Source organism: Thalassophryne amazonica, chromosome 5 (genome assembly GCF_902500255.1).
Source record: "Thalassophryne amazonica chromosome 5, fThaAma1.1, whole genome shotgun sequence".
Lineage (NCBI taxonomy): Eukaryota > Metazoa > Chordata > Actinopteri > Batrachoidiformes > Batrachoididae > Thalassophryne > Thalassophryne amazonica.
In genome coordinates, this window is record NC_047107.1 from 97227076 (window position 1) to 97249874 (window position 22799).

At 39.9% G+C, this 22799-nt stretch overlaps 2 protein-coding genes across 2 annotated transcripts in view; one reads left to right on the forward strand and one right to left on the reverse strand.

Annotated features, from left to right (window-relative positions):
• The window catches only part of LOC117510998 (RNA exonuclease 1 homolog), a 33037-nt gene extending 31270 nt beyond the window's left edge, over positions 1 to 1767 (reverse strand). Inside the window, exon 1 of the mRNA XM_034170930.1 lies at positions 1597 to 1767. Within this exon, the coding sequence (XP_034026821.1) occupies positions 1597 to 1741 (145 nt within the window). The 5' untranslated portion in view covers positions 1742 to 1767. The remainder of the gene's footprint in view (positions 1 to 1596) is intronic.
• Positions 1768 to 2244: 477 nt separating this feature from the next.
• poli (polymerase (DNA directed) iota) lies at positions 2245 to 22799 on the forward strand. The gene is made up of 10 exons (XM_034170931.1): positions 2245 to 2589; positions 2671 to 2793; positions 6806 to 6970; positions 7249 to 7395; positions 7593 to 7829; positions 8083 to 8261; positions 12496 to 12587; positions 16141 to 16274; positions 20771 to 20988; positions 21794 to 22799. The coding sequence occupies exons 1-10, from the start codon at positions 2487 to 2489 to the stop codon at positions 22616 to 22618; spliced, it is 2223 nt and encodes a 740-aa protein (XP_034026822.1). The 5' UTR covers positions 2245 to 2486; the 3' UTR covers positions 22619 to 22799.

Here is a 22799-nt window from a genome sequence, read left to right on the forward strand (position 1 = left end):
CCTGACTCATACGTATGTGCAACATTCTCTGTATAACTTGTAAACTATGTGGTCATTTCACAATGACACATGTGACTCATGTTTCTTTCTCTAAAATTGTATTGTAGCATTATTAGTTATTACTACTATTATTATTGCTATTATTAATATATAAATAAAAATAAATTAAAAATTATAATTTGTAATACATTTGACTCCTTTACGACAACAAACGCTGAGCCATTATTATACAGAAAACAAATGCACAAACATGCTGAAATGCCAGCAGCTTAATGCTAACTTTAACACTGAAAACGCATTAGCATAAAATACATCTATCAACTGATTCAGAAGACCATAACAGGTCAGTTTAACATAAAAAAGGTAAATATTCCTCAGACATATGCTCTTTAGGGTTTTAGTGTGGAAAAATTAAGATAAAGGGAAATAAAACAAATGAAACCAATGAAGCACCAGCTTGAAGCACTCCTTCATTGGTTCATGATTCAAAGCAAAGCTCGGTTGATTATATGGAAGAAACTAAACGTTTGCGGTAAAACAAAGTTATTTAGCAACTATCGATGACTAAATTAGTTGGCAACTATTTTAATAATTGATTTAAATTAATTAACTCGATTTGTTGTTTCAGCTCTATCAGTCCAAGAACAGGTGTCACCTTAGGAGAAAAGAGGAAGAAAGAAGACTTCACAGTGCATGTGGGCAGGACCATGCCACGAAGTAGAGGAAGTAGAGTAGAGGGATCAAGACCACTCAGATGAAGAACAATGCCCAAGATTAGCATAAAAACTTTGTATTAGCATAGGGTATATATACAAGCCCAACCCACTGTTCGGGGTTCCTCCTTGCTGTCAGCTTGCTGGAACACCAGATAGATGGTTGGAAGCTTGCAGGTCCTGGGACCCTCAGAACGTCTGGGTATGGTTTTGTTTATCTCACTCATTCTGTAAAACTCAAATTCTGTGACATTTAAATTCTGTTTAATAAATCTCTGGGTGGTGGTCTAGCCCTCAGAGTAATTGTGTTTAAATTCAAATAGCTGGTCAAAACCTTTCAACTCAACGGACGCACGGGATAAGGGAAGCAGGGGAGAGCGAGGTCACTGGAGACCTAAATATCACTCCTTTCTAAAGTTTGAGTCAGTTATGAATTTATAGCATTGATTGTTGATAAATGAAGGATACTAGTTTGTATATATATATATATATATATATTTAATACACAGGGAAACAATCCCCCCGACACACACACACACACACACACACACACACACACACACACACACACACACACACACACACACACACACACAGAGTGTATGCACAACTCAAGCATCGTTGACTGGTGCTTGAGCACACCCTGCTGGTAATAGTTTGTTATAGCACTAGTTGTCAGTTACCTTTGAAATAAATATACAAAATAAAATAAACAGAAAACCGGCCGTCTTAAATGTTACCTCGAGCCGCCACTGCAATCTGAATATCAAATTTCATTCAAAATGTAAAGGCGTTAACTTCAACTTCAAACATAACTCTAAACTATGATAACGGTACAGTACAATACAAGTCACACACAAATTAGTTGACGAGCAAAACTGACCTGTAAAATCACTTCTCGGTAGTTTGTTCGAGGCACCGAGCGCATCTTCTGGGGTATGTTTGAACAAACAATAAGGCCGCTTACAAAATCCATATTTGAACAACGGACATGCTGCAGCAGAAAATAACCCAAACGAGGGAAACATCACAAAAACACGCGAGTCACGGTTCAAACGGCGCCTTCTACACACTGGTACCGCCCTCTCGAAACACGTACCGAAAATCGGAAAAGTTCGACTTAAGTGTCGAAGCTTATATCATTTTATGGAAGTGACGTCATTGATTGAACTTTGACTTCAGGTGTATAGCGTCAGTGTGATCGGTACTATGAGGTCACAAAAAAGAATAAATTACTTTAAAAGGGTGTAAACAAGAACCGCGTTATTTTTTTTATAGGAGCAGTTATGAAACCAAACAGACAAAAACAAACCATATTTACAAAGTTAACGTTCTGACACAGCTTACATAATAAGGACATCAAAGATCTAAAATACAACTGGGAGACATGCGGCCACGGACATGTTCTAAATGCAATTAAGATTTTTTTTTTAATCATCTAGAATAGATTGAGGGCCAAATTCAGTTGTCTACAACATCAAGGATAAACTATTTATACTAATTACTTATGTTTAGTTATATTAACGTATCATATTAATTATGTATTTTATGTGATTTATTTTATTTTATTGAGTCTGTGGGTTCGGCAATCAGGCGCATTGGTGGTTATTGTACTGCCACGTCGATAGGCGGCACTGCTGCACATAATAGCTGGTTTCATGACCGCCATTATTTCAAAAGAAGAGCGAAATCATGTTTACACGGGTACGTTTGTAGTTGCTTAATAACCACGTGTTACTATTTTATCGCGCACAAAACACCTACCCAACGTGTATGTGTGAAATGGAGAACGGTGACGAGGACGTGGAAGAGGATGGAAGCGAGTGGATGAGCAGTTTTACGGATTTAGCAGCATCATTTAGCCTAGCTGCTTCTGGTAAATGTAAGAACAGCAAGAGTGCTGTCATTGATAGAATCTAGATGCTAATATTTTGTTCATAAATGTTCTCTACCTCAGGTCCAAGCCTTAATACGACGTCACCAGTACTTACCAAAAGAGTCATTCTGCATTTTGATCTGGACTGCTTCTATGCCCAGGTGGAAATGATTAGAAACCCAGCACTGAGGAATGTTCCATTAGGTAAAATCATCTAACTGACTTATATGACCCAAGAGGTAAACTTATCTAACCCAAACATACATCTAACTATTGTTCAGTGGGCTGAGAACCACACATTTTCCTTCCTTAACCATAAATACCAGATAATCTCATTAAATGCATGTGTTTGAATAGAATAGAATAGAGCCTTTATTATCATTGTACATAAATACAGACAACAAAATTTGTCCTCTGCGTTTAACCCATCCTAATTGCAGTTAGACACAATCCAACCACTTGGAGTAGTTTGATAGACACTTTTATTCAGAACTGATTTACAAGTCAAAGACTCAAAAAGTGCTGTAGCAAACATAAGTTTCAGGTCCGCAGCACACAAACAGGAGGTACATATTCTGGGGTTAAAAAAAAAAATCACATTGAGGCTGTTCATCAATTCTATGTATGTTATACATTTTTGAATTAATCAAAAAGACACGCACATCCAAAATGTGTAAAATGACGTGCTGGATCAAGGTAAGCCAGATATGAAATTACAGCAAAGATCCACACCACTTAATCTGAATTTGTATACATATGAGTGCATGGTTTTACAGTTCATGTTGTGGTTACCATAATGTGCTCTTCTTTAGACAGTGCAGGTTGAAGCCATTGTAATTTATTTTGCAGTGTTTACTTTAACATTACTGTAGACCTGTCTTTTCAAATCCATGATAAATGTGTCCTTTTTTGTTCCGATGGTTGGGGTTAGGTACATAAAATCAATCAAAGTGCATGCATGCTTGTAACAATTTCTAGTTAATAGCTGAACATTCTGGCTTTGTGAAACATACTTCATAAATTAAATGTAATTATTTGAATGAATCTCATATTTCAAATCAAATGGAGTGGGGAAAAAAAAATCATTGAATCACTCAGTGGTGATGAAGAGTTATGGAATCACCAACAAAAAGAACCATAATTACTACATTGTTGCTTCATGCTTGGCTTTTATGACGGCCTGAATAATTCAACTTCACTAAGAAAAACAACCTGGGCCTTACATGTTCATGAACCAGTTTTCTTAATTTCCACAACAAATTTTCTGTTGGTTGAGGTCAGGACTGTTTGTTGGCCACATCATTGAATTTGTATGATTTTCCTGCAGAAACATTTAACAATCTTTGCTGTGTGACATCTGCATCATCGTTATCATCCTGACCCAATGTCTTCATCACCAAACTAGTTTTCAATCAATAAACATGAAAAGTATTAAATGTCATCTTGTGAACTTACTGTAAAAATGGTTGGCATCTGCTTAGTTGTGTGACATGTAAGTCCATATCAAAGATGAGTGGGGAAATTTGCTTATTTTCTTCAGGCAGTCATCTTTGTACAGTATGCTCTGTTACAACCCCAATTCCAATGAACGTTGTGTAAAATGTAAATAAAAACAGAATACAATGATTTGCAAATCCTCTTCAACCTATATTCAACTGAATACACCACAAAGACAAGATATTTAATGTTCAAACTGATAGACTTTTTTGTTTTTGTGCAAATATTTGCTCATTTTGAAATGGATGCCTGCAACACATTTCAAAAAAGTTGGGACAGGGCAACAAAAGACTGGGAAAGTTGATGTTTGCTCAAAGAACACCTAATTGGAAACAGGTGAATGTCATGATTGGGTATAAAAAAATAATTATCCTCAAAAGGCTCAGCCGTTCACAAGCAAAGATTGGTCGAGGATCACCACTTTGTGAACAACTGCATGAAAAAATAGTCCAACAGTTTAAGAACAATGTTTCTCAATGTTCAATTGCAAGGAATTTACGGATTCCATCATCTACAGTCCATAATATAATCAGAAGATTCAGAGAATCTGGAGAACTTTCTACACGTAAGCAGCAAGGCCAAAAACCAATATTGAATGCCTGTGACCTTCCATCCCTCAGGCGGCACTGCATTAAAAGCCGACATCATTGTGTAAAGGATCTTACCGTGTGGGCTCAGGAACACTTCAGAAAACCATTGTCAATTAACACAGTTCGTCGCTACATCTACAAGTGCAAGTTAAAACTCTACCATGCAAAGCGAAAGCCATACATCAACAACATCCAGAAACACTGCCGCCTTCTCTGGGCCCTAGCTCATTTGAAATGGACAGACGCAAAGTGGAAAAGTGGGCTGTGGTCTGATGAGTCCACATTTCAGATTGTTTTTGGAAATCATGGACGTTGTGCCCTCCGGACAAAAGAGGAAAAGGACCATCCAGATTGTTATCAGCACAAAGTTCAAAAGCCAGCATCTGTGATGGTATGGGGTGTGTTAGTGCCCATGGCACGGACAACTTACACATCTGTGTTGGCACCATCAATGCTGAAAGGTACATCCAGGTTTTGGAGCAACACATGCTGCCATCCAAGCAACATCTTTTCAGGGACGTCCCTGCTTATTTCAGCAAGACAAAGCCAAGCCACATTCTGCACGTGTTACAACAGCATGGGTTCGTAGTAAAAGAGTGCGGGTACTAGACTGGTCTGCCTGCAGTCCAGACCTGTCGCCCACTGAAAATGCGTGGCACATTATGAAGCACAAAATACGACAACGGAGACCCCGGACTGTTGAACAACTGAAGTCATACATCAAGCTTCAACAATTAGTGTCCTCAGTTCCCAAACACTTATTGAGTGTTGTTAGAAGGAAAGGTGATGTAACACAGTGGTAAACACACCACTGTACCAGCTTTTTTGCAGGCATCCATTTCAAAATGAGCAAATATTTGCACAAAAATAAAGTTTATCAGTTTGAACATTAAATATCTTGTCTTTGTGGTGTATTCAATTAAATATAGGTTGAAGAGGATTTGCACATCATTATATTCTGTTTTTATTTACATTTTACACAACGTCCCAACTTCACTGGAATTGGGGGTGTAGAATAACACCAGACAAAACCTATGGCATTATCTCCATCAGTGCAGATTCATTATTCATCACTGAATTTCACTTTCATTCAATTATTCACACTCCATGGTCACTTCTCTGAAGCCCACTATACCTTGCCTTCTTTTGTTTAGTCCTTGCTGTTGGTTTTTGTTTTAAATGTGTTAGATTTCTTTATTGGAGGAGCTTTATAATCATTTCTCTTCAGTTGAGAACTCTTGTTGGGCCATGTTTTCATTCAGTTAGTTCAGTCCAACAGTTTGTTAAGGTCTGTAACCACTCTCTTTAACTGCAGACTGATTTGCATTTTCAGACTTGTGCTAGTATTTGTTTGTGAAATGGCATTCATAAGGTGATTCCATAATCCTTTTTCCCTCGGCATAGTCTCAAAAAATATGCCATGCATTCAAAGAACCATGTGCAATTTGAGTTTTATTTCGCATAGCCAAAATATTCAGCAAGTGACCAACAATTGTTTTGTGTCATACATGGCTACCTGTACCATTTAAACGTTGTACATGTCAGCTGGAAATGGGGCGATACATAGAGCTGGATGAGACTCTTCACAGGTCCATGTCAGTAGTCTTTTTCAACATTCTGTGAGTCAAAAAAAGGAAAAAGGTGTAATTGTTATTATATTGCTGCAACGCTACACGTGCTCTGATTGGCTGATTACTGGTTGGATATTTTCCCATATCGGACTGGTTACCATGACAATCGGTCTGCAATGCGTATTTTCGTTACAAATCAGCAAGTTAAAAACACGATTAAAAAAACCAAGTCGGACATGAACCTACTCCATAAATATCTAAACAGCATCTGAAAAAACACAGACTGAAAGTTTACCAGCTAATGACCGGACCATCTGTTAAGGTAGTGGAGGTGAAGAAAGTGAACGAGCCCAACACCATCAACAGCATATTCAGGTGATACTGTGTATGTGTGTATATATATATATATATATATATATATATATATATATATCTCTCTCAGACCGAGGTGTTGACAGTACGGACCAAGCGTTAGCGAAAAACACTTTCTCGTACAGGCCTCTCACGCAGTTAATAATCCTTTAATATTATCAGAGTACTCTTGTTTCTTCTAATTAGGTATTCAGCAAAAGAACATCATGGTCACCTGTAACTATGTAGCAAGGGAACAGGGCATCACCAAGCTGATGTCCCTGTCCGATGCTAAGGAGAAATGTCCTCAGCTGGTGCTGGTTAATGGAGAAGATCTGACACCCTACAGGGAAATGTCCTACAAAGTAACAGGTGGGCTGGATTGCAAAAATTTCAGTTAAACAAAAAATTACTGCACTCTGACCAACAAATCTATTTTGTTGCAGGTGTCCTGCTGTTAATAAGTTAGGACTGATTTCTAAATGTTTCTCCAGCTATATTACCATTAAGACCTTATCAGCAGCACAAGTTGCATTTTGAATAAGGGTCAACCATCTCAGTCTCTTGATGTACATCAGTCTTATCTATTTGTTTTCTTTGACTGTGGGCATCTGCTTACCTTGCATTTTCTCTAATTGTCCTCCACACAGAGTTGCTGATGTCCTACTGTCCTTTGGTGGAGAGGCTTGGATTTGATGAGAACTTCATGGATGTCACTGAGATGGTGGAGAAAAGGCTCGCACAGGAACCACATTTAAGTAGCTGTTCATTCAAAGGACACGTCTACAACCATTCCAGTAAGTAACATTGATGGTTTGTGCAGTAGTATATGAGCACCTGGCACATTGAAAGTGAGAAATGAGTTGTGAAACATCTTTGAGAAAAACACTCCACATTTGCATTGAACATTTCCTTTTTCATTGCACGAAAACCACCAGTGCAGATGCTACGTGTCTGCTCGTCAAATGTGTTCTGTTATTCTTTGTCTCATCAGGTGCGGGCATAACAGCCAAAGATCATCCAAGGTTATCTTTAGGTTCCCACATCGCAGAAGAGCTAAGAGAAAAAATCTACAGCGAACTGGGCCTGACTGGTTGTGCTGGCATTGCCTCAAATAAGTTACTGGCAAAACTGGTTTCAGGCACCTTCAAACCCAATCAGCAAACCAGCTTGCTCCCAGAGAATGTCAGTGATCTTATGTGCAGTCTGAGCAGTCTCCGCCAAGTACCAGGTATTAATACGCAGTACAGCTACGATTCTGTAGTGTAGTTATTAAAGAATTCATCAACAGGTGTTTTCATACAGAAAACCATTAAATTATTATAATATTTTTTTTTAGATCTGACTTAAATGTGTTTCAGTTATTTGAGTACAAGCGTCTTTGTTAAACTCTGCTCATACAGTCTCAGTGTTCTTTTGGATTGTTTTTGGCTCATGTCCCTTGTATGCCTGCATGTACATTTGTTTGTCCATTGTGATATTAGGTGTGGGACACCAGACTGCAAAAAGGCTTCAAGCTCTTGGTTTGGTCAGTGTGAAGGAGCTGCACGTCTTCCCGATTGCTGACTTGGTGAGAGAGTTTGGAGGCCCCAGTGCGCATCGTTTGAAGAATCTGGCTCTTGGTATTGATGAGTCAGTCATCACCCCAACAGGGGCACCTCAGGTAGATTAGGATGTAAGGGTGTAACCTCATGATCTGATTACGATTCACCAGTCAACGATTCAAAGGTACAGCAATTGTCGATGCATCATGATTTACTGCATGTAGCTCCTTTCAGTAACTAATGGAAGTAGTAATAATTCCTATACAGGCTGTGAGGCAAATCAAGACTGTGTTCAAACCCCAGACACTGCAGTATGAAGCAGATGAGTCTATGACTCCTCCTGGATGGGATGCCAGTCCATCACAGGTTACTTCCCCAGCCAAGGCTGGTACCCATTTACAGCTGAATGGACTGGGACACTGCAGAGGAAATGTTTTGTCCAAGGACAAGACCGGTAGTGTGAAGCACAGGCCTGGAATCAAACCAAGATCTATGTATTGGTAGTCCCACTCCTAGCCCCCAGACCCAGATGATCTGGTTAATAACTGGTATTGCTAATAAATAATCAAAATATAGAATTAAATGAACACAAACAGTCAGTTAAATCTATTTTTTTTTCTTCCATTTCGAAAATTCTTTCAAAACAGACCTTAATGGCCTTGAAAACATTAGAAAGACTGTTTTTATTTGTTTAGACCCCTTTTGCACGCAGAGCTGCTTTCTTGAGTTTTTGTTATGTAAAGGTTCGGCATCACTCGCTCCTTGTGTTGAGGTCAGCGTGTCTATTCATCGCTCTGTACATCATGATATAGACTTATGAATGATTCCATGTTTTCAGATGTTGATAGTAAGACACATTTGTGCACTGTGAACCTGTCACTGTCTTTTGGCACAGCGTAAAAAAGGCATTAAAGCATAAAAAAAACAAATAAGCTGTTGAATTACACACATAAAGACTCCAGATCGATTAGAAAGTCAGTGGGACAGCACACTTTTGGTATTTTTTAATTACTAAATGTAATTTGAGTAGAAAAAGAGCAGTTGTATAAAGAAAAAAAAAACAATGTGAAAATTGACTTTCTCAAAACATGGTAGTTCTAAATAGTGTCACTTTCTGTAAAGTTACTATATTACTGTACTATATTATCAAATTTTCCATTAACTTAACTCAGTGTTAGAAATCAAATCAAATCAATTTTATTTATATAGCGCCAAATCACAACAAACAGTTGCCCCAAGGCGCTTTATATTGTAAGGCAAAGCCATAATAATTACGCCAATAATTAAGCCAATAATTACAGAAAAACCCCAATGGTCAAAATGACCCCCTGTGAGCAAGCACTTGGTGACAGTGGGAAGGAAAAACTCCCTTTTAACAGGAAGAAACCTCCAGCAGAACCAGGCTCAGGGAGGGGCAGTCTTCTGCTGGGACTGGTTGGGGCTGAGGGAGAGAACCAGGAAAAAGACATGCTGTGGAGGGGAGTAAAGATCAATCACTAATGATTAAATGCAGAGTGGTGCATACAGAGCAAAAAGAGAAAGAAACACTCAGTGCATCATGGGAACCCCCCAGCAGTCTAAGTCTATAGCAGCATAACTAAGGGATGGTTCAGGGTCACCTGATCCAGCCCTAAGTATAAGCTTTAGCAAAAAGGAAAGTTTTAAGCCTAATCTTAAAAGTAGAGGGGGTGTCTGTCTCCCTGATCTGAATTGGGAGCTGGTTCCACAGGAGAGGAGCCTGAAAGCTTAAGGCTCTGCCTCCCATTCTACTCTTAAAAACCCTAGGAACTACAAGTAAGCCTGCAGTCTGAGAGCGAAGCGCTCTATTGGGGTGATATGGTACTATGAGGTCCCTAAGATAAGATGGGACCTGATTATTCAAAACCTTATAAGTAAGAAGAAGAATTTTAAATTCTATTCTAGAATTAACAGGAAGCCAATGAAGAGAGGCCAATATGGGTGAAATATGCTGTCTCCTTCTAGTCCCCGTCAGTACTCTAGCTGCAGCATTTTGAATTAACTGAAGGCTTTTCAGGGAACTTTTAGGACAACCTGATAATAATGAATTACAATAGTCCAGCCTAGAGGAAATAAATGCATGAATTCGTTTTTCAGCATCACTCTGAGACAAGACCTTTCTAATTTTAGAGATACTGCGCAAATGCAAAAAAGCAGTCCTACATATTTGCTTAATATGCGCATTGAAGGACATATCCTGATCAAAAATGACTCCAAGATTTCTCACAGTATTACTAGAGGTCAGGGTAATGCCATCCAGAGTAAGGATCTGGTTAGACACCATGTTTCTAAGATTTATGGGGCCAAGTACAATAACTTCAGTTTTATCTGAGTTTAAAAGAAGAAGAGAAGTGTTCAGTACTTGTATTAGGTTTGTATGTATACAAAAATATGGATCAATTTTTATTTGTCAGTCATTCCGTTTCTTCACACAATGCTAAAATGGAATATTACAAGAGGACTTGCAGAGATTGTGGAAGGCATCATAAATATTTATCTTGATGTTGGTTTATAATTACTATAATTTTGTTTTACCTGCCAGGCATTGCTGCTTGATGCACCTCTGCTGGTTCCTTTGTGCAAATGTAACTCTGTGTGTAAATGGGTCATCAGCTGGAGACGACCAGTCATGGATGTTTTGGTCCTTTAACCCCAGTACACCTCCTGGTGGTCTCCATGTCACCCCTTGCTGATGCCCTAGGTGTCATCCAGCCCCCAGCTCCTATGTTTCCTCCTTAGCTACAGCCAGAAGCTGCCCTTCTCCACCTCGTCAACCAGTTCTTTGATGGCTTTCTGCTCCTGTGCATCCCATGTCGTGGAGTAGACGAGCAGTTGAGGACCCGACAAAGCCTGTACATTCCACTTTAATGGGGCATGTGATGGCTTTCCACCCAGCCTGCTTACACTCTGCTGCCAGGTCTGTGTACTTGGAATGCTTCCACTTACTGGCAGACTCCATAACCTCCTCCCATGGGACAGTGGTCTTCACCAGCAGGATGGCCTTGCTTGGCTCTGACCACATGATCAGGTCTGGCCGAAGTGATGTTTATATAATCTCCCTGGGGAACTGAAGCTTTTTTCCTCAGGTCGACCTTCGTGTTCCACTCACTGCCGGGTGACAGGAGTCTTGATGTTTCTCTCTGGTGGTAGGGGTGATGTTCTCTTTGGCCTTTGCAAATGGGCTTGGAAGTCTTGCTGGAGTAGGAGGTCTACTGTTATCCTCCTTTCTGCTCGAGTCTGCCAGCTTCCTCAACACCAGATCATGTCTCTACATATTGCAGCTTTGAGACAATGCTGCCTGGCAGCTCGAGGGGATATGTTGGAGGCTTGCATTGATGGTCCTTGTCACTTCATCGCCATCATGGCTCTCTGCTCTTCCTCGGAGGAGTTTGACCAGACAAGGGTGTGCTCATCCGTCCTGGACTCTACCAACTACCTTGTGGTGTTTCAGCCTGCTGATTGCCATGTCAAGCTCTTCCTGGGCTTTCCACTTCCTCCCTGTTCATATCTGGGAGCCAGCTGCTCTCACCAGCTGGTCAGTGGATTCCCTCAGCTCAAACACCATCTGAGTCTTCTCCTGCTTGTATCCCATGCTGATAGATCACGGTGGCAGTTGTAGCGTGTTCTTGCTGAAGAGGCCTACGTCTGACAGTCCCAGCCAGTTCTTGATGAACGAGTTTGCCAGCCTGTCCATCTTGTCTGCCACTGATGAAGGACTTCGCTCATCTTCAGAGGCCACATCACCCTCGAGTACAGTATAAATTTGGTAGCTCCATATTTTAAACTTGCTCAGGAGCTAGCTCTGATTGATCCTGGCCAGGCCATCTGTTATTTGTCCAAACTCTAAATTATGGTCTCACACTTGCATTAAAGTTTTACACATCTATTAGGAAGTTGTAAAAATCTTAAATTTAATAACACGGTGAAGTGTTTAGTTAATATATTGTAGAACAGGTGAAGAAAATCTTAATCTCTATGCAAAATTGTTTCATAGTTATGGGTGTTTTTTTTTTTTTTTTTTTTTTTTTTTTTTTTCTTTTGGCTTGCAAGTGAAGAGATTCAATGTTAAACTGCCTGCATTCTCAGTAACTGGCTCATTCCAAACACTCCATCACTGACTAGTTGAAAATGTAATTATTTCATTAGTCTTGAAATTTCGAGGGGCTGACTTATTCCTTCCAAATCAGTATTGTCTATAGTATGACTGCAACTACTTGACTTTTCCCCCCACAGTACAAAAGTAAAGATTTTAAGTCAACACTCTTCAGAATGATGAGTTCAGTGTTCTGTATGTGTACTTTTTTGTTTTCATTATGAGCACATTTTGTCTTTCAGTCTCTCAGTGATGAAGACTCCTTCAAAAAAATATCATCAACCAAAGATGTTTTGGAAAAAATTCAAGAACTTCTGAGCAGTCTCCTGGAGAGGTGGGTCTGCCTCCCAGGCTATTCTTTATACTGCGTTTATACATAGGCAGGACACAATGTTTCTGTGTAGGCTCTCAGTTGTCCAGGTGGTTTCCATAGTAGAGAAGCTTGAATCTTTGACTGGACTGGGTTGCTTGACGTGAGGACGTTTCGCTTCAAATCACAGAAGCTTCCTCAGCTAAAATTCTTGCTCTGGTGGTCTGACTTCTGTCTTGACTCTTGTAGAGAAGAATAATCAAGAAGTCACAAAAGCTGGAGTTTTAAACCTAACCAGACCCCTCCTACCGAGAGGCAGACTGCTATATGCTGGTGACTAAACAATAGCTCTAATTATCACCTATTGTGCTCTAGTTAACACCCTCCTAATGAGAGGGACAGCTGCCCTGCGATTTGAAGCGAAACGTCCTCGCATCAAGCAACCCAGTCCAGTCGAAGATTCAAGCTTCTCTACTATAGGCAGGACACGTTACGACAGTCATTTTTCTGTCATTCGTGGCACATTCCTGACATTCTTAACACGACTTAACGCATCTGAATAGGTTTCTTAACAGTGCGTGCAGGCACGTGATATTCGTGGAGCATGTTTTTGGCTGTCAAAAAAATCTTCCATGAATGTCACGCACCACCCTCGTAACCTCATGTTGTGGAGGTCGCAGCTGAGCATGTTGATACGTCTTGATTAGTGGTTATCCTTAATGGAACATGACAGCGTTCGTAGTGGTTCCTGTAATGGTTCTTCAGGGCTGTGAAAACTCTGCGGATCCGCGGGATTCCGTGGATTTCATCATGGGGAGGGGGGGCGGGGGTGTTAGTGTTGTACACTTTAATTGTGATCGTTACTGAGTTTTTAAAATGCTTATCGCAAAGCGTTCTTTTTTACGACATCATGCAAGTTTTATAAGTCCGCGGACACTGATCTGTGTGTTACTGATACAAATCAGTTTCCTCAGATTCACGGAGGAAAAATGCCACTCAAAGCCTGGCTGTTACGACAGTTGTAAAGCGGAACTGGTTGGTTGCTGCGGTGATACTGTGTGGTGACACTGTGTGGCTCCTGTGCGAAGCTTAGCTAAACGTAGCATGTGGACATCGCACACTTTTCGAACTTTCAGGTTTTTAAAAGAAGAATTTTGCAGCATGTCTCACAGAGTGACATCAGACAGAGCGAAGATGGCGAGAAAGACTGTTTGAAAAAGTCTGATAAGGACAAGAATCCGTGGAGTTGTTGCTGGCTTCATCAACACACCTGAAAGATAAACGGGAAAAGTGAACTGGTAAGAATTTTTTTCTCTCTGGAAAATAAACATTGTGCTGTTCAAACAGGATTTCAGAAAAGATTATGTGCCTTTTTTTTCTTTCTTTCATTGAAAAAAGACATTGTGGCTTTGAATGAATTTAGGCTACATGAATTTACACAGCAATAGACCTTATCAGAGTTCCGTGCGCGCAGGGGTTGATGGGATGCCGGTGTTACAAACAAACCCCCGTGCTTCACTCGCTTTGGCAAAACAGTTTAATATCGCTCATGAGCACACGCTCTTCAAGGACGTTTTGCATCTAAATCACACCAATTTGACAACGAAACAATATTCAGAAGCTTTTCTGGTAGGAAATGAAAAAGTGTGCAAGTGAAAAACTTCTTCAGGCAGGTAAAACTGGTCACCAGCCTGCACGAAAACAGGCGCATGAAAAAGCTTAATGTCACTGTAGTGGAGGAGGGATCACCAAGCACTAAAACAGGTAGAAAAATCATTAAGAAATAAGTTTTATTATCACATACCTGCTTTAGCTCATAGCCAAGTTGAAGTGTTGGGTTTGGGTGCAGTTCTGTGGGCTTCCCATCAGTAAAGTGTACACTGCAGACACAAGAATTATCCAGTTCTTTCCATAGCCAGAGCCCAGCTGCTTTCTGTTCACTTTTGTTCATTCTGCTCTCCTGGCTGGCTCAGTTAGGAATGGGAATAGCTAAAATGGCCTTGGGCAATCACAATCCCCAGATGCAAACCTGCAGTTGTGTAGTCCACACACACTCTGCTTCCATCTCGCAATAGATTATGTGCTATTCCCACAGTCTTTCACTGCACATATCCTGCTCATCTTGCCTCTACTACCAGTTGAGCATCTGCTGCTGGTCTGGGAGTTGTGTATCACTGAAGTCCAAGTGTTGAGAGAGAAATAAGCATGAATTGCTGATGTAAACAAAGCCTGATGCAACAAAAAGCAGTGCCTGACGTGCGCATACGTGGGTTTGTTTGTAACGATAGCGGCGACTGGAAGTGGATTCCTGACATGCGCACTCGGAACTTCCATATGGTCTATGTAAATTAGTTTTTATTAATGTACACTTTTTTCATGGGAAAAAAGACACTGTGGCTTTGAGTGGATTTACAGGAATTTACACAAGAATGTGTGGCTTTTTTACTATATGGTATGTTATTGATGTTTTACCCTGATTTTTAAAATATTCTACAATCTTTAGCTGTGGTTTTTGACATGGTTTAACAGTCTTTTCAGTCTTCATGAATTTCATGTAGTTTAATTGTTCTGAGTTAATGCATAATTTGGTTTACAATTAAAAGGAAAATCATTCCAGGTCCTACTTCCACGTCGTATTCTGTTATTTCAACATGATCATTGATGGTTCAAATGAAAGGTTGAATCTAGGATCATTTAAATATGCACTAATTTTGAGATTTGTTCTTCCAGGAGATGTTGAAAATGTATCAGTAGATGAAAATTTAATTTGGTTTCTGGGGCCCCGCAAGGCTCTAGACCCCGGCTCCTGGGGAGCTGCGCCCCCCCGACCCCCTGCAAATTTTCCTCAGATTTTACAATTTTCATTTCACAGCCCTGATCTTGGAGCCCATACTGTCACACGTCATTAAGAATTGTCACGAAAATTGTCAAGTTTTGACACAAATTGTAACGTGGTGTTACATTTCACTGTGTGCCACTACAAATCACTTCTCTCGTGTGCCCAATTAAACCCTGCTGCACCACATTCAGTTTTATTGCTGCAGTCTTGTTCAAATGCTCCTCAGCGCACTCCTGCAGGTGTTCCATCCCCTGTTGTGCCTGATGCTTGGGAAAATGAGTTTGAGCCAGAGGAGAGCTGTGTGCAGCCTGACATCTGGCTCAGTCCGTCTCCTCCGCCGCCTCCTTTCTGCGTAAATCAGTAGCTGACAGTAGCATGAATATGGGGGAAGGGGTGGGGGGGTATGGAGACAATTTGCCTGATTCACAACATAACTATGCATACTATGTTGTGTGTAAGAGCGTGCAACAGCACGGGGCATTATTCTTGAACGTGCATAATGATTCCTGATAATTTGCCAGCAAAACATGCCATTAATCGTAACACATGCTAACAGGTTGCAACAGTTCCTGAAGACTCCTGTCGCCTCTGCCCTGAATTGTTACATTTGTGATCAGCAGCCAAGGATGTATACATCGTGGCATTCGTGACTTGTCGTCATTATGTGTAAATGCAGCATTAGCACCTCAAACAACATTAGCCTTCATGTCTAAACTTAATTATCTGTTTGAAAACAAGGATGCACAAAGATGGCAGACAGCCTCAAACCTTCCGGCTAACCATTCGAAGATACTCGGCAACCAACAAGTGGTTTAGTCGTGAGAGCCGGCAGTGTCCAATTCCAAATCACACTGGACAGAAGATCACATCTGGTGAGTTTAGTCATCATACACACTGTGTGATTCCATCAAACTCCGAATTTCTCCATCACAGTAAAGATTTCTGATTTACTTGTACAACCCCAATTCCAATGAAGTTGGGATGTTGTGTGAAATGTAAATAAAAACAGAATACAATGATTTGCAAATCCTCTTCAACCTATATTCAATTGAGTACACCACAAAGACAAGATATTTAATGTTCAAACTGATAAACTTTATTGTTTTTGTGCAAATATTTGCTCATTTTTAAATGGATGCCTGCAACACATTTCAAAAAAGTTGGGACAGGGGCAACAAAAGACTGGGAAAGTTGATGAATCCTCAAAGAACACCTGTTTGGAACATTCCACAGGTGAACAGGTTAATTGGAAAGAGGTGAGCGTCATGATTGGGTATAAAAGGAGCATCCCCAAAAGGCTCAGCCATTCACAAGCAAAGATGGGGGGGATCGCCACTTTGTGAACAGCTGTGTGGAAAAAGTAGCCCAACAGTTTAAGAACAATGTTTCTCAACGTATTATTATCTACAGTATAATCAGAAGATTCAGAGAATCTGGAGAACTTTCTCCACATAAGCAGCAAGTCCGAAAACCCACATTGAATGCCCGTGACCTTCAATCCCTCAGGCTGCACTGCATTAAAAACTGACGTCATTGTGTAAAGTATCTTACCGCGTGGGTCCAGGAACACTTCAGAAAACCATTGTCAGTTAACACAGTTCCTCGCTACATCTACAAGTGCAACTTAAAACTCTACTATGCAAAGCAAAAGCCATACATCAACATCATCCAGAAATGCCGCCGCCTTCTCTGGGCCCAAACTCATTTCAAATGGACAGACGCAAAGTGGAAAAGTGTGCTGTGGTCTGATGAGTCCACATTTTTGAAATTGTTTTTGGAAATCATGGATGTTGTGTCCTCTGGACAAAAGAGGAAAAAGACCATCCAGACTGTTACCAGCGCAGGGATGCTTATTCGCCGTCTTTGGACGGTTTTCCCTCTTTTTGTAAATTCTTGCCGTCTAAAAGAAATGCAGGGCTGTGAAAAATCCGTGGATCCGCGAAATTCCCTGGATTTCATCATGGGGGGGAGGTGTTAGTGTTTTACTCTGTAATCATGATTGTCACTGAGTTTTTAAAATGTCTATCATAAAGTGTTCTTTTTTTTTTTTTTTACGACGTCGTGCAAGTTTTATAAGACCGCGGCAGTCCGCGGACACTGATACAAATCAGTGTCCTCGGAGAAGCAAAAGCCTGACTGTTGCGACAGTTGTAAAGCGAGACTGGTTGGTTGTTGCGGCGACGCTGTGTCTCCTGCACGAAGCGTTAGCTAAAGGTAGCATGTAGACATCGCAAACCTTTAGAGCTCTAAAGTTTTTAAAAGAAGACTTGTGCAGCATGTCTCTGTCACGGACCGACATCGGACAGAGAGAAGATGGCGAGAAAGATTGTTTGAAAAAGTCTGATAAGGACAAAAATCCATGGAATTGTTGCTGGCTTCATCAACACATCTGAAAGATAAAAGAAATGGGAAAAGTGAACTGTGCACTCAGGAAACACGGTAAGAATTTTTCTCTCTCTGGAAAATAAACATTGTGCTGTTCAAACAGGATTTTAGAAAAGATTATGTGACTTTTTTCATTAATCGAGATTTTCTTGCATTGGGAAAAAAGACTGGCTTTGAATGGATTTAGGCTGCATGAATTTACACAAGAATGTAAATGAGTTTTTATTAATGTAGACGTTTTTCATGGGAAAAAGACACAGTGGCTTTGAGTGGATTTACAGGAATTTACACAAGAATATGTGGCTTTTTTACTGTAAGGTATGTTAATAAATAAATTTCTGTATAAAATAAAAAATAAATTCAGGTTCAGATTCTTAGAGGTGTTTGGGCTCAGACTGAGATGATAATTTAAACAAATGTAACATTTTATTGTTGTGCATTATTGAATGAATAATAGTAATCAAGTGGATTCAGTATTATGGTATGATATTATGATATCTCTTTACCTTGTCTGAAAGCAGTTATGAAGTTATTTATAACATTTTAGTTGAAAGTTATGATTTTTAATTGCCTAGTCTTTGAGCCCAATCACAAACAAACTAAAGTTTTCGTGAAGATTTAGCTATATTTGTAAACTGTTGTCTTGTTATATTGTGTACATGCTCTTGGATGGCACAACATGCATTCAAAAGCCACATATTGTGCCATACTGCATGAGATCACAAGATAAATTTAACAGCTGTTTCAGGTCCAAATTTAGTCCAAAGAATGCACCAGAATGCACCACAGGGCACCCCCTTAGCTTTCCAAATGCCTATAGCATTTGGGGTAACTTGTGCTGTCTTGAATTTATAGATGAATCACATTGCTGTCTTTTTTTTTTTTGTCTATCTCTCCTAAGCATCCATGGGTATGTTAGTGCCCATGGCAGGGGCAACTTACACATCTGTGATGGCACCATCAATGCTGAAAGGTACATCCAGGTTTTGGAGCAACACATGCTGCCATCCAAGCAACGTCTTTTTCAGGGACGTCCCTACTTATTTCAGCAAGACGATGCCGAGCCACATTCTGCACGTGTTACAACAGCGTGGCTTCATAGTAAAAGAGTGCGGGTACTAGACTGGCCTGTCTGCAGTCCAGACCTGTCGCCCATTGAAAATGTGTGACGCATTATGAAGCGCAAAATATGACAACGGAGACCCTGGACTGTTGAACAACTGAAGTCGTACATCAAGCAAGAATGGGAAAGAATTCCACCTTCATAGCTTAAGCCCAAATGCTTATCGAGTGTTGTTAGAAGAAAAGGTGATGTAACACAGTGGTAAACATACCACTGTCCCAGCTTTTTTGAAACATGTTGCAGACATCCATTTCAAAATGAGCAAATATTTGCACAAAAACAAAGTTTATAAGTTTTGAATTTTAAATATCTTGTCTTTGTGGTGTATTAAATTGAATATAGGTTGAAGAGGATTTGCAAATCATTGTATTCTGTTTTTTATTTACATTTTACACAATGTCCCAACTTCGTTAGAATTGGGGTTGTAACAGTAACATGTGACAAGTTGAAGATGGTTGATTGGGTTTTGATACACTTAGTTGTATGTTTAGTGGTTAAGTAGGTAGAAAGCTGGCCCAAAGATCATGCATGGGCATTTGGTTTTGCTTGTCAGTGTCCTTGAACAAGACACTTTATCTGTCTCAGTTACTCATGCTGCTTGTGGACACGAGCCTTAGCTGGAAATACCCAACAACTGACTAGTGTCCCAAACAGGAGCAGTCACGGACTCAAATCAGCTTTGCAGTACAAACACTTGAGATTACATTACTCGTAAAGATTCAAATAAAAATGAGATTATCTAATGTCAATGTCATTTCCAGAAATGATATTTGTTGTACATGGATTAGGTATTCTTTTCTTTATTCAACAAATTTTCAGCAAAACCTCACAGACATGGCCTCAACAAACACAAAATCCAAGCATGCAGAGCAAACTAATGCTTCTACAGATGATCTCTGTCATTGATTCTTGCTTTTCTTGGTGTCTGCAGCATCCAGCTTTTCCCTCAGGGTGTTCCAGACACCAGAGATGTTTCATGTGTGTCTTAGAAATGATCTGTAGTGCGTCTCGGAGTGAATCAAATCTTTGCCAGCACCAAAAACTGCTATAAGTCTCTAATCCAGTGAACCTGAAAGGGTGGGGTTTTGCCTTTCGTTAAAACGTGATGCAAATTATTGGTTGAGTTAACAGGGTTTTAAAAAGGAATAGTTTGCATTGTGTGGCATGCTGTCACATATCATAGAATCCAGTGGATGTTGATCTTGTTTCTCCTTTGCTTTGGAGACCAAGCATTCAACACAGTTAAAACTATTCCATTTATCAATCCTATTAGCTCAACCAATAATTTGCATCACTTTTTTTTTTTTTTTTTTTTTTTTACCAAAATTGGAGCAACTTTAACTTTTGACCCCTGTACAAACTGAAACTGACCTTTGTCACCATTTTTACTGTTTTTTTTTTTGTTGTTTTGTTTTGTTTTTCTCCTTAATCCTATAACTCCAGAACATTCAGTCACAAATAGTCCAAACTATACCATTTTGGAATCTTTGATCAGACAAATAATATGGTATAGTTTTCAGTATGATTGGAGCATTTTTAAATTTTGACCCCTGTGTTATTCTTCAATTGACCCCAACCTGGCTGCCTATTGAAAATTTAGGTGGCTAGCATGCTTTTACAAAACAGTAATGTCTGAGGAGTATTTGTGCCAAATTTGGTGCTTGTTTCACCATATGAAAGATTCCTCTAAATATTCTGTTATCTGCTGCACTATTTGTGCACTCACTCGTGAACATGACCATTACTCTCAGTCATTAACTGGATATATAGAGCAGTAGAACCATCACAGTGATGATTTATAAAATGAATTCATATGTTACGATGTGTTGATGGCTCTTAATTTTCTCTAATACCTATCAGGACATATTGTTGATGCTGTTGTCCAGCTGCTTCCTTTGGCCATGAAGCTCTTCCATAAGATGATTGACAGCAGTGCATCCTTCCACCTCACTCTCATCAATGTGTGCTTCACCAACCTGCAGACCAAGGAACTCCCTGTCAGTGGAAAGGGCTCAATTACAGCTTTTTTCACGAAGGACACATCTCTCAGAAAATCACAAAATGTCTCTCAAAATCAGGTAGAGAATTTTAAAGCAGTATGTTGAGGTTTACCATTGCCACTTTGACAACACTATCTTGGAAGTGTTGTTTTATTATTTATTTGTATTTAGTTTTTTTTTTTTTTTTTGCTATTTTAAGACCTGTGCACAAGCACTGGTGTTTTTCAGCCTCGTGTGTCTCTCCATCTGTGTGTGAACAAAATAATATAAAGAGTTTTGATCACATTTGAACCATGTTAGGTGGAATAATTGACGATCAGCAAAACAAACAAAAAAACTCTTACAATATAAAAAAATTTTAACCAAATTTAAAATTCCTATATAAATGAGATGTTTTAGAATGGTTGTTCAGAGGATTGATTAAAAATACACCTATGGTTACTGTTAAACATCCATATGAAGTCATATATCACCTTTGCACTGGTCGCATGGCCTTTGACCTTGGGTCACCTTGAAAGGTCAAAGTTAGGGTCCAAACCTGATCTTAATATAATTTAACTCAATAAGTTTGGAGCTAATATAGATTAAACATGTTGGAAGGGTTTTCTGTTGGAAAAGGATAAAGTTGTGGCCACCCAGAATGTTGTGGTATCACTGAATCACAAAGAATGTTGTTGTTTTTTTTTTTTTTTGCATGGCATGTCAGATGCTGAATTTGAAGATGTGTGTGTGTGTTGCACTCTGAGTGCCCCGTCTCTTTTTTTTCTTGTGCTGCCACATGATAATGATCACTGATTTCCCTTCCTAGAAATAATTACTGTGCCTTTGTATTATACTCTGAAATTGTAAGAATCATTTGTGCTCCTCATTTATTCTCCAACAGGAAGGCTCCTCTCAAAGTGCGGAGAGTCATTGCACAGATCATCGATTCAGCACAGACTGCACGATTACTTCACCAAAGACAGACACTGAAGCAGATGCCAGCTGTAAGGCAGCATTACATGGATTCATAACCACACAGAGCTCAGTTGTTTGTGCAGGGTCACCCCAGCTTCCCAATGCATCATGTAGTACAGCGAGTTCAGACTGTGCTGAAGCCCAAAATACTCTAAAAAAGACATTGCCCCCATATGTTGACCCAGAAGTGTTCAGGCTCCTTCCAGAGGAAATCCAGAAGGAATTGTTAAGTGCTGGCTGTGCACACACCTTCCCTACCACTCTCAGGCAGACCTCCAGCCCATGTGCACCAACTGCAGTCTGTGATACCTCCAGTTTATCAAGAAGGACGTCTCTGCAGCACCCCACACCATTCACGCACACTTCACCATCTTCTGCCAACTCCCAAAATCCTAAAGACAGAAAAGCTGATGCCAAAAAATCTGATTTGTCTGACAGAGCGACGGCTGTGAATAAAGAGTGGCCTCCAGGCCCAAGTGGTTTTTCTGGAGAAATGACCATGAATGAGCAGGCTCTGTCATACCCCTCGTCTTGTGACTGTGAGTTCCCAGTAGATGTGGACCCTAAGGTGTTTTGTGAGCTTCCACCAGATGTCCAAAGGGAGTTGATGTCTGAATGGAAGCAACACAAGCCCGTCTTAAAGAGCGCCCCATTTAAGAAACCATGGAGGAGCTTACAGATCAGAGACAAGAAGACCGCTAGCAAAAACAGTCAGGCTAACAGTTTGCTGAAGTATTTCAAGCCCGGTTAATTAAAAAATGATTTTTTGTGAGTGAAGATAATTTGAGGTAGGTCAAATTAGATGTGTACATTCAAGACTGATGGAGAAAAATTAAATTCTGCATGCACAAGGTTTTTTTTATTAAACATTTTTAAAGTTTTGCATTGTTGATGTCTGTTTTAGGAATCTGTCAGCATAAAACTGTGCTGTA

Coding starts and splice junctions, on each gene's coding strand:
- poli (XM_034170931.1), top strand. CDS start 2,487: ATGTGTGAAATGGAGAACGGTGACGAGGACGTGGAAGAGGATGGAAGC. Junction 2,794..6,805: donor ACTGAGGAATGTTCCATTAG/GTAAAATCATCT, acceptor TCTTCTAATTAG/GTATTCAGCAAAAGAACATC. Junction 7,830..8,082: donor CAGTCTCCGCCAAGTACCAG/GTATTAATACGC, acceptor TTGTGATATTAG/GTGTGGGACACCAGACTGCA.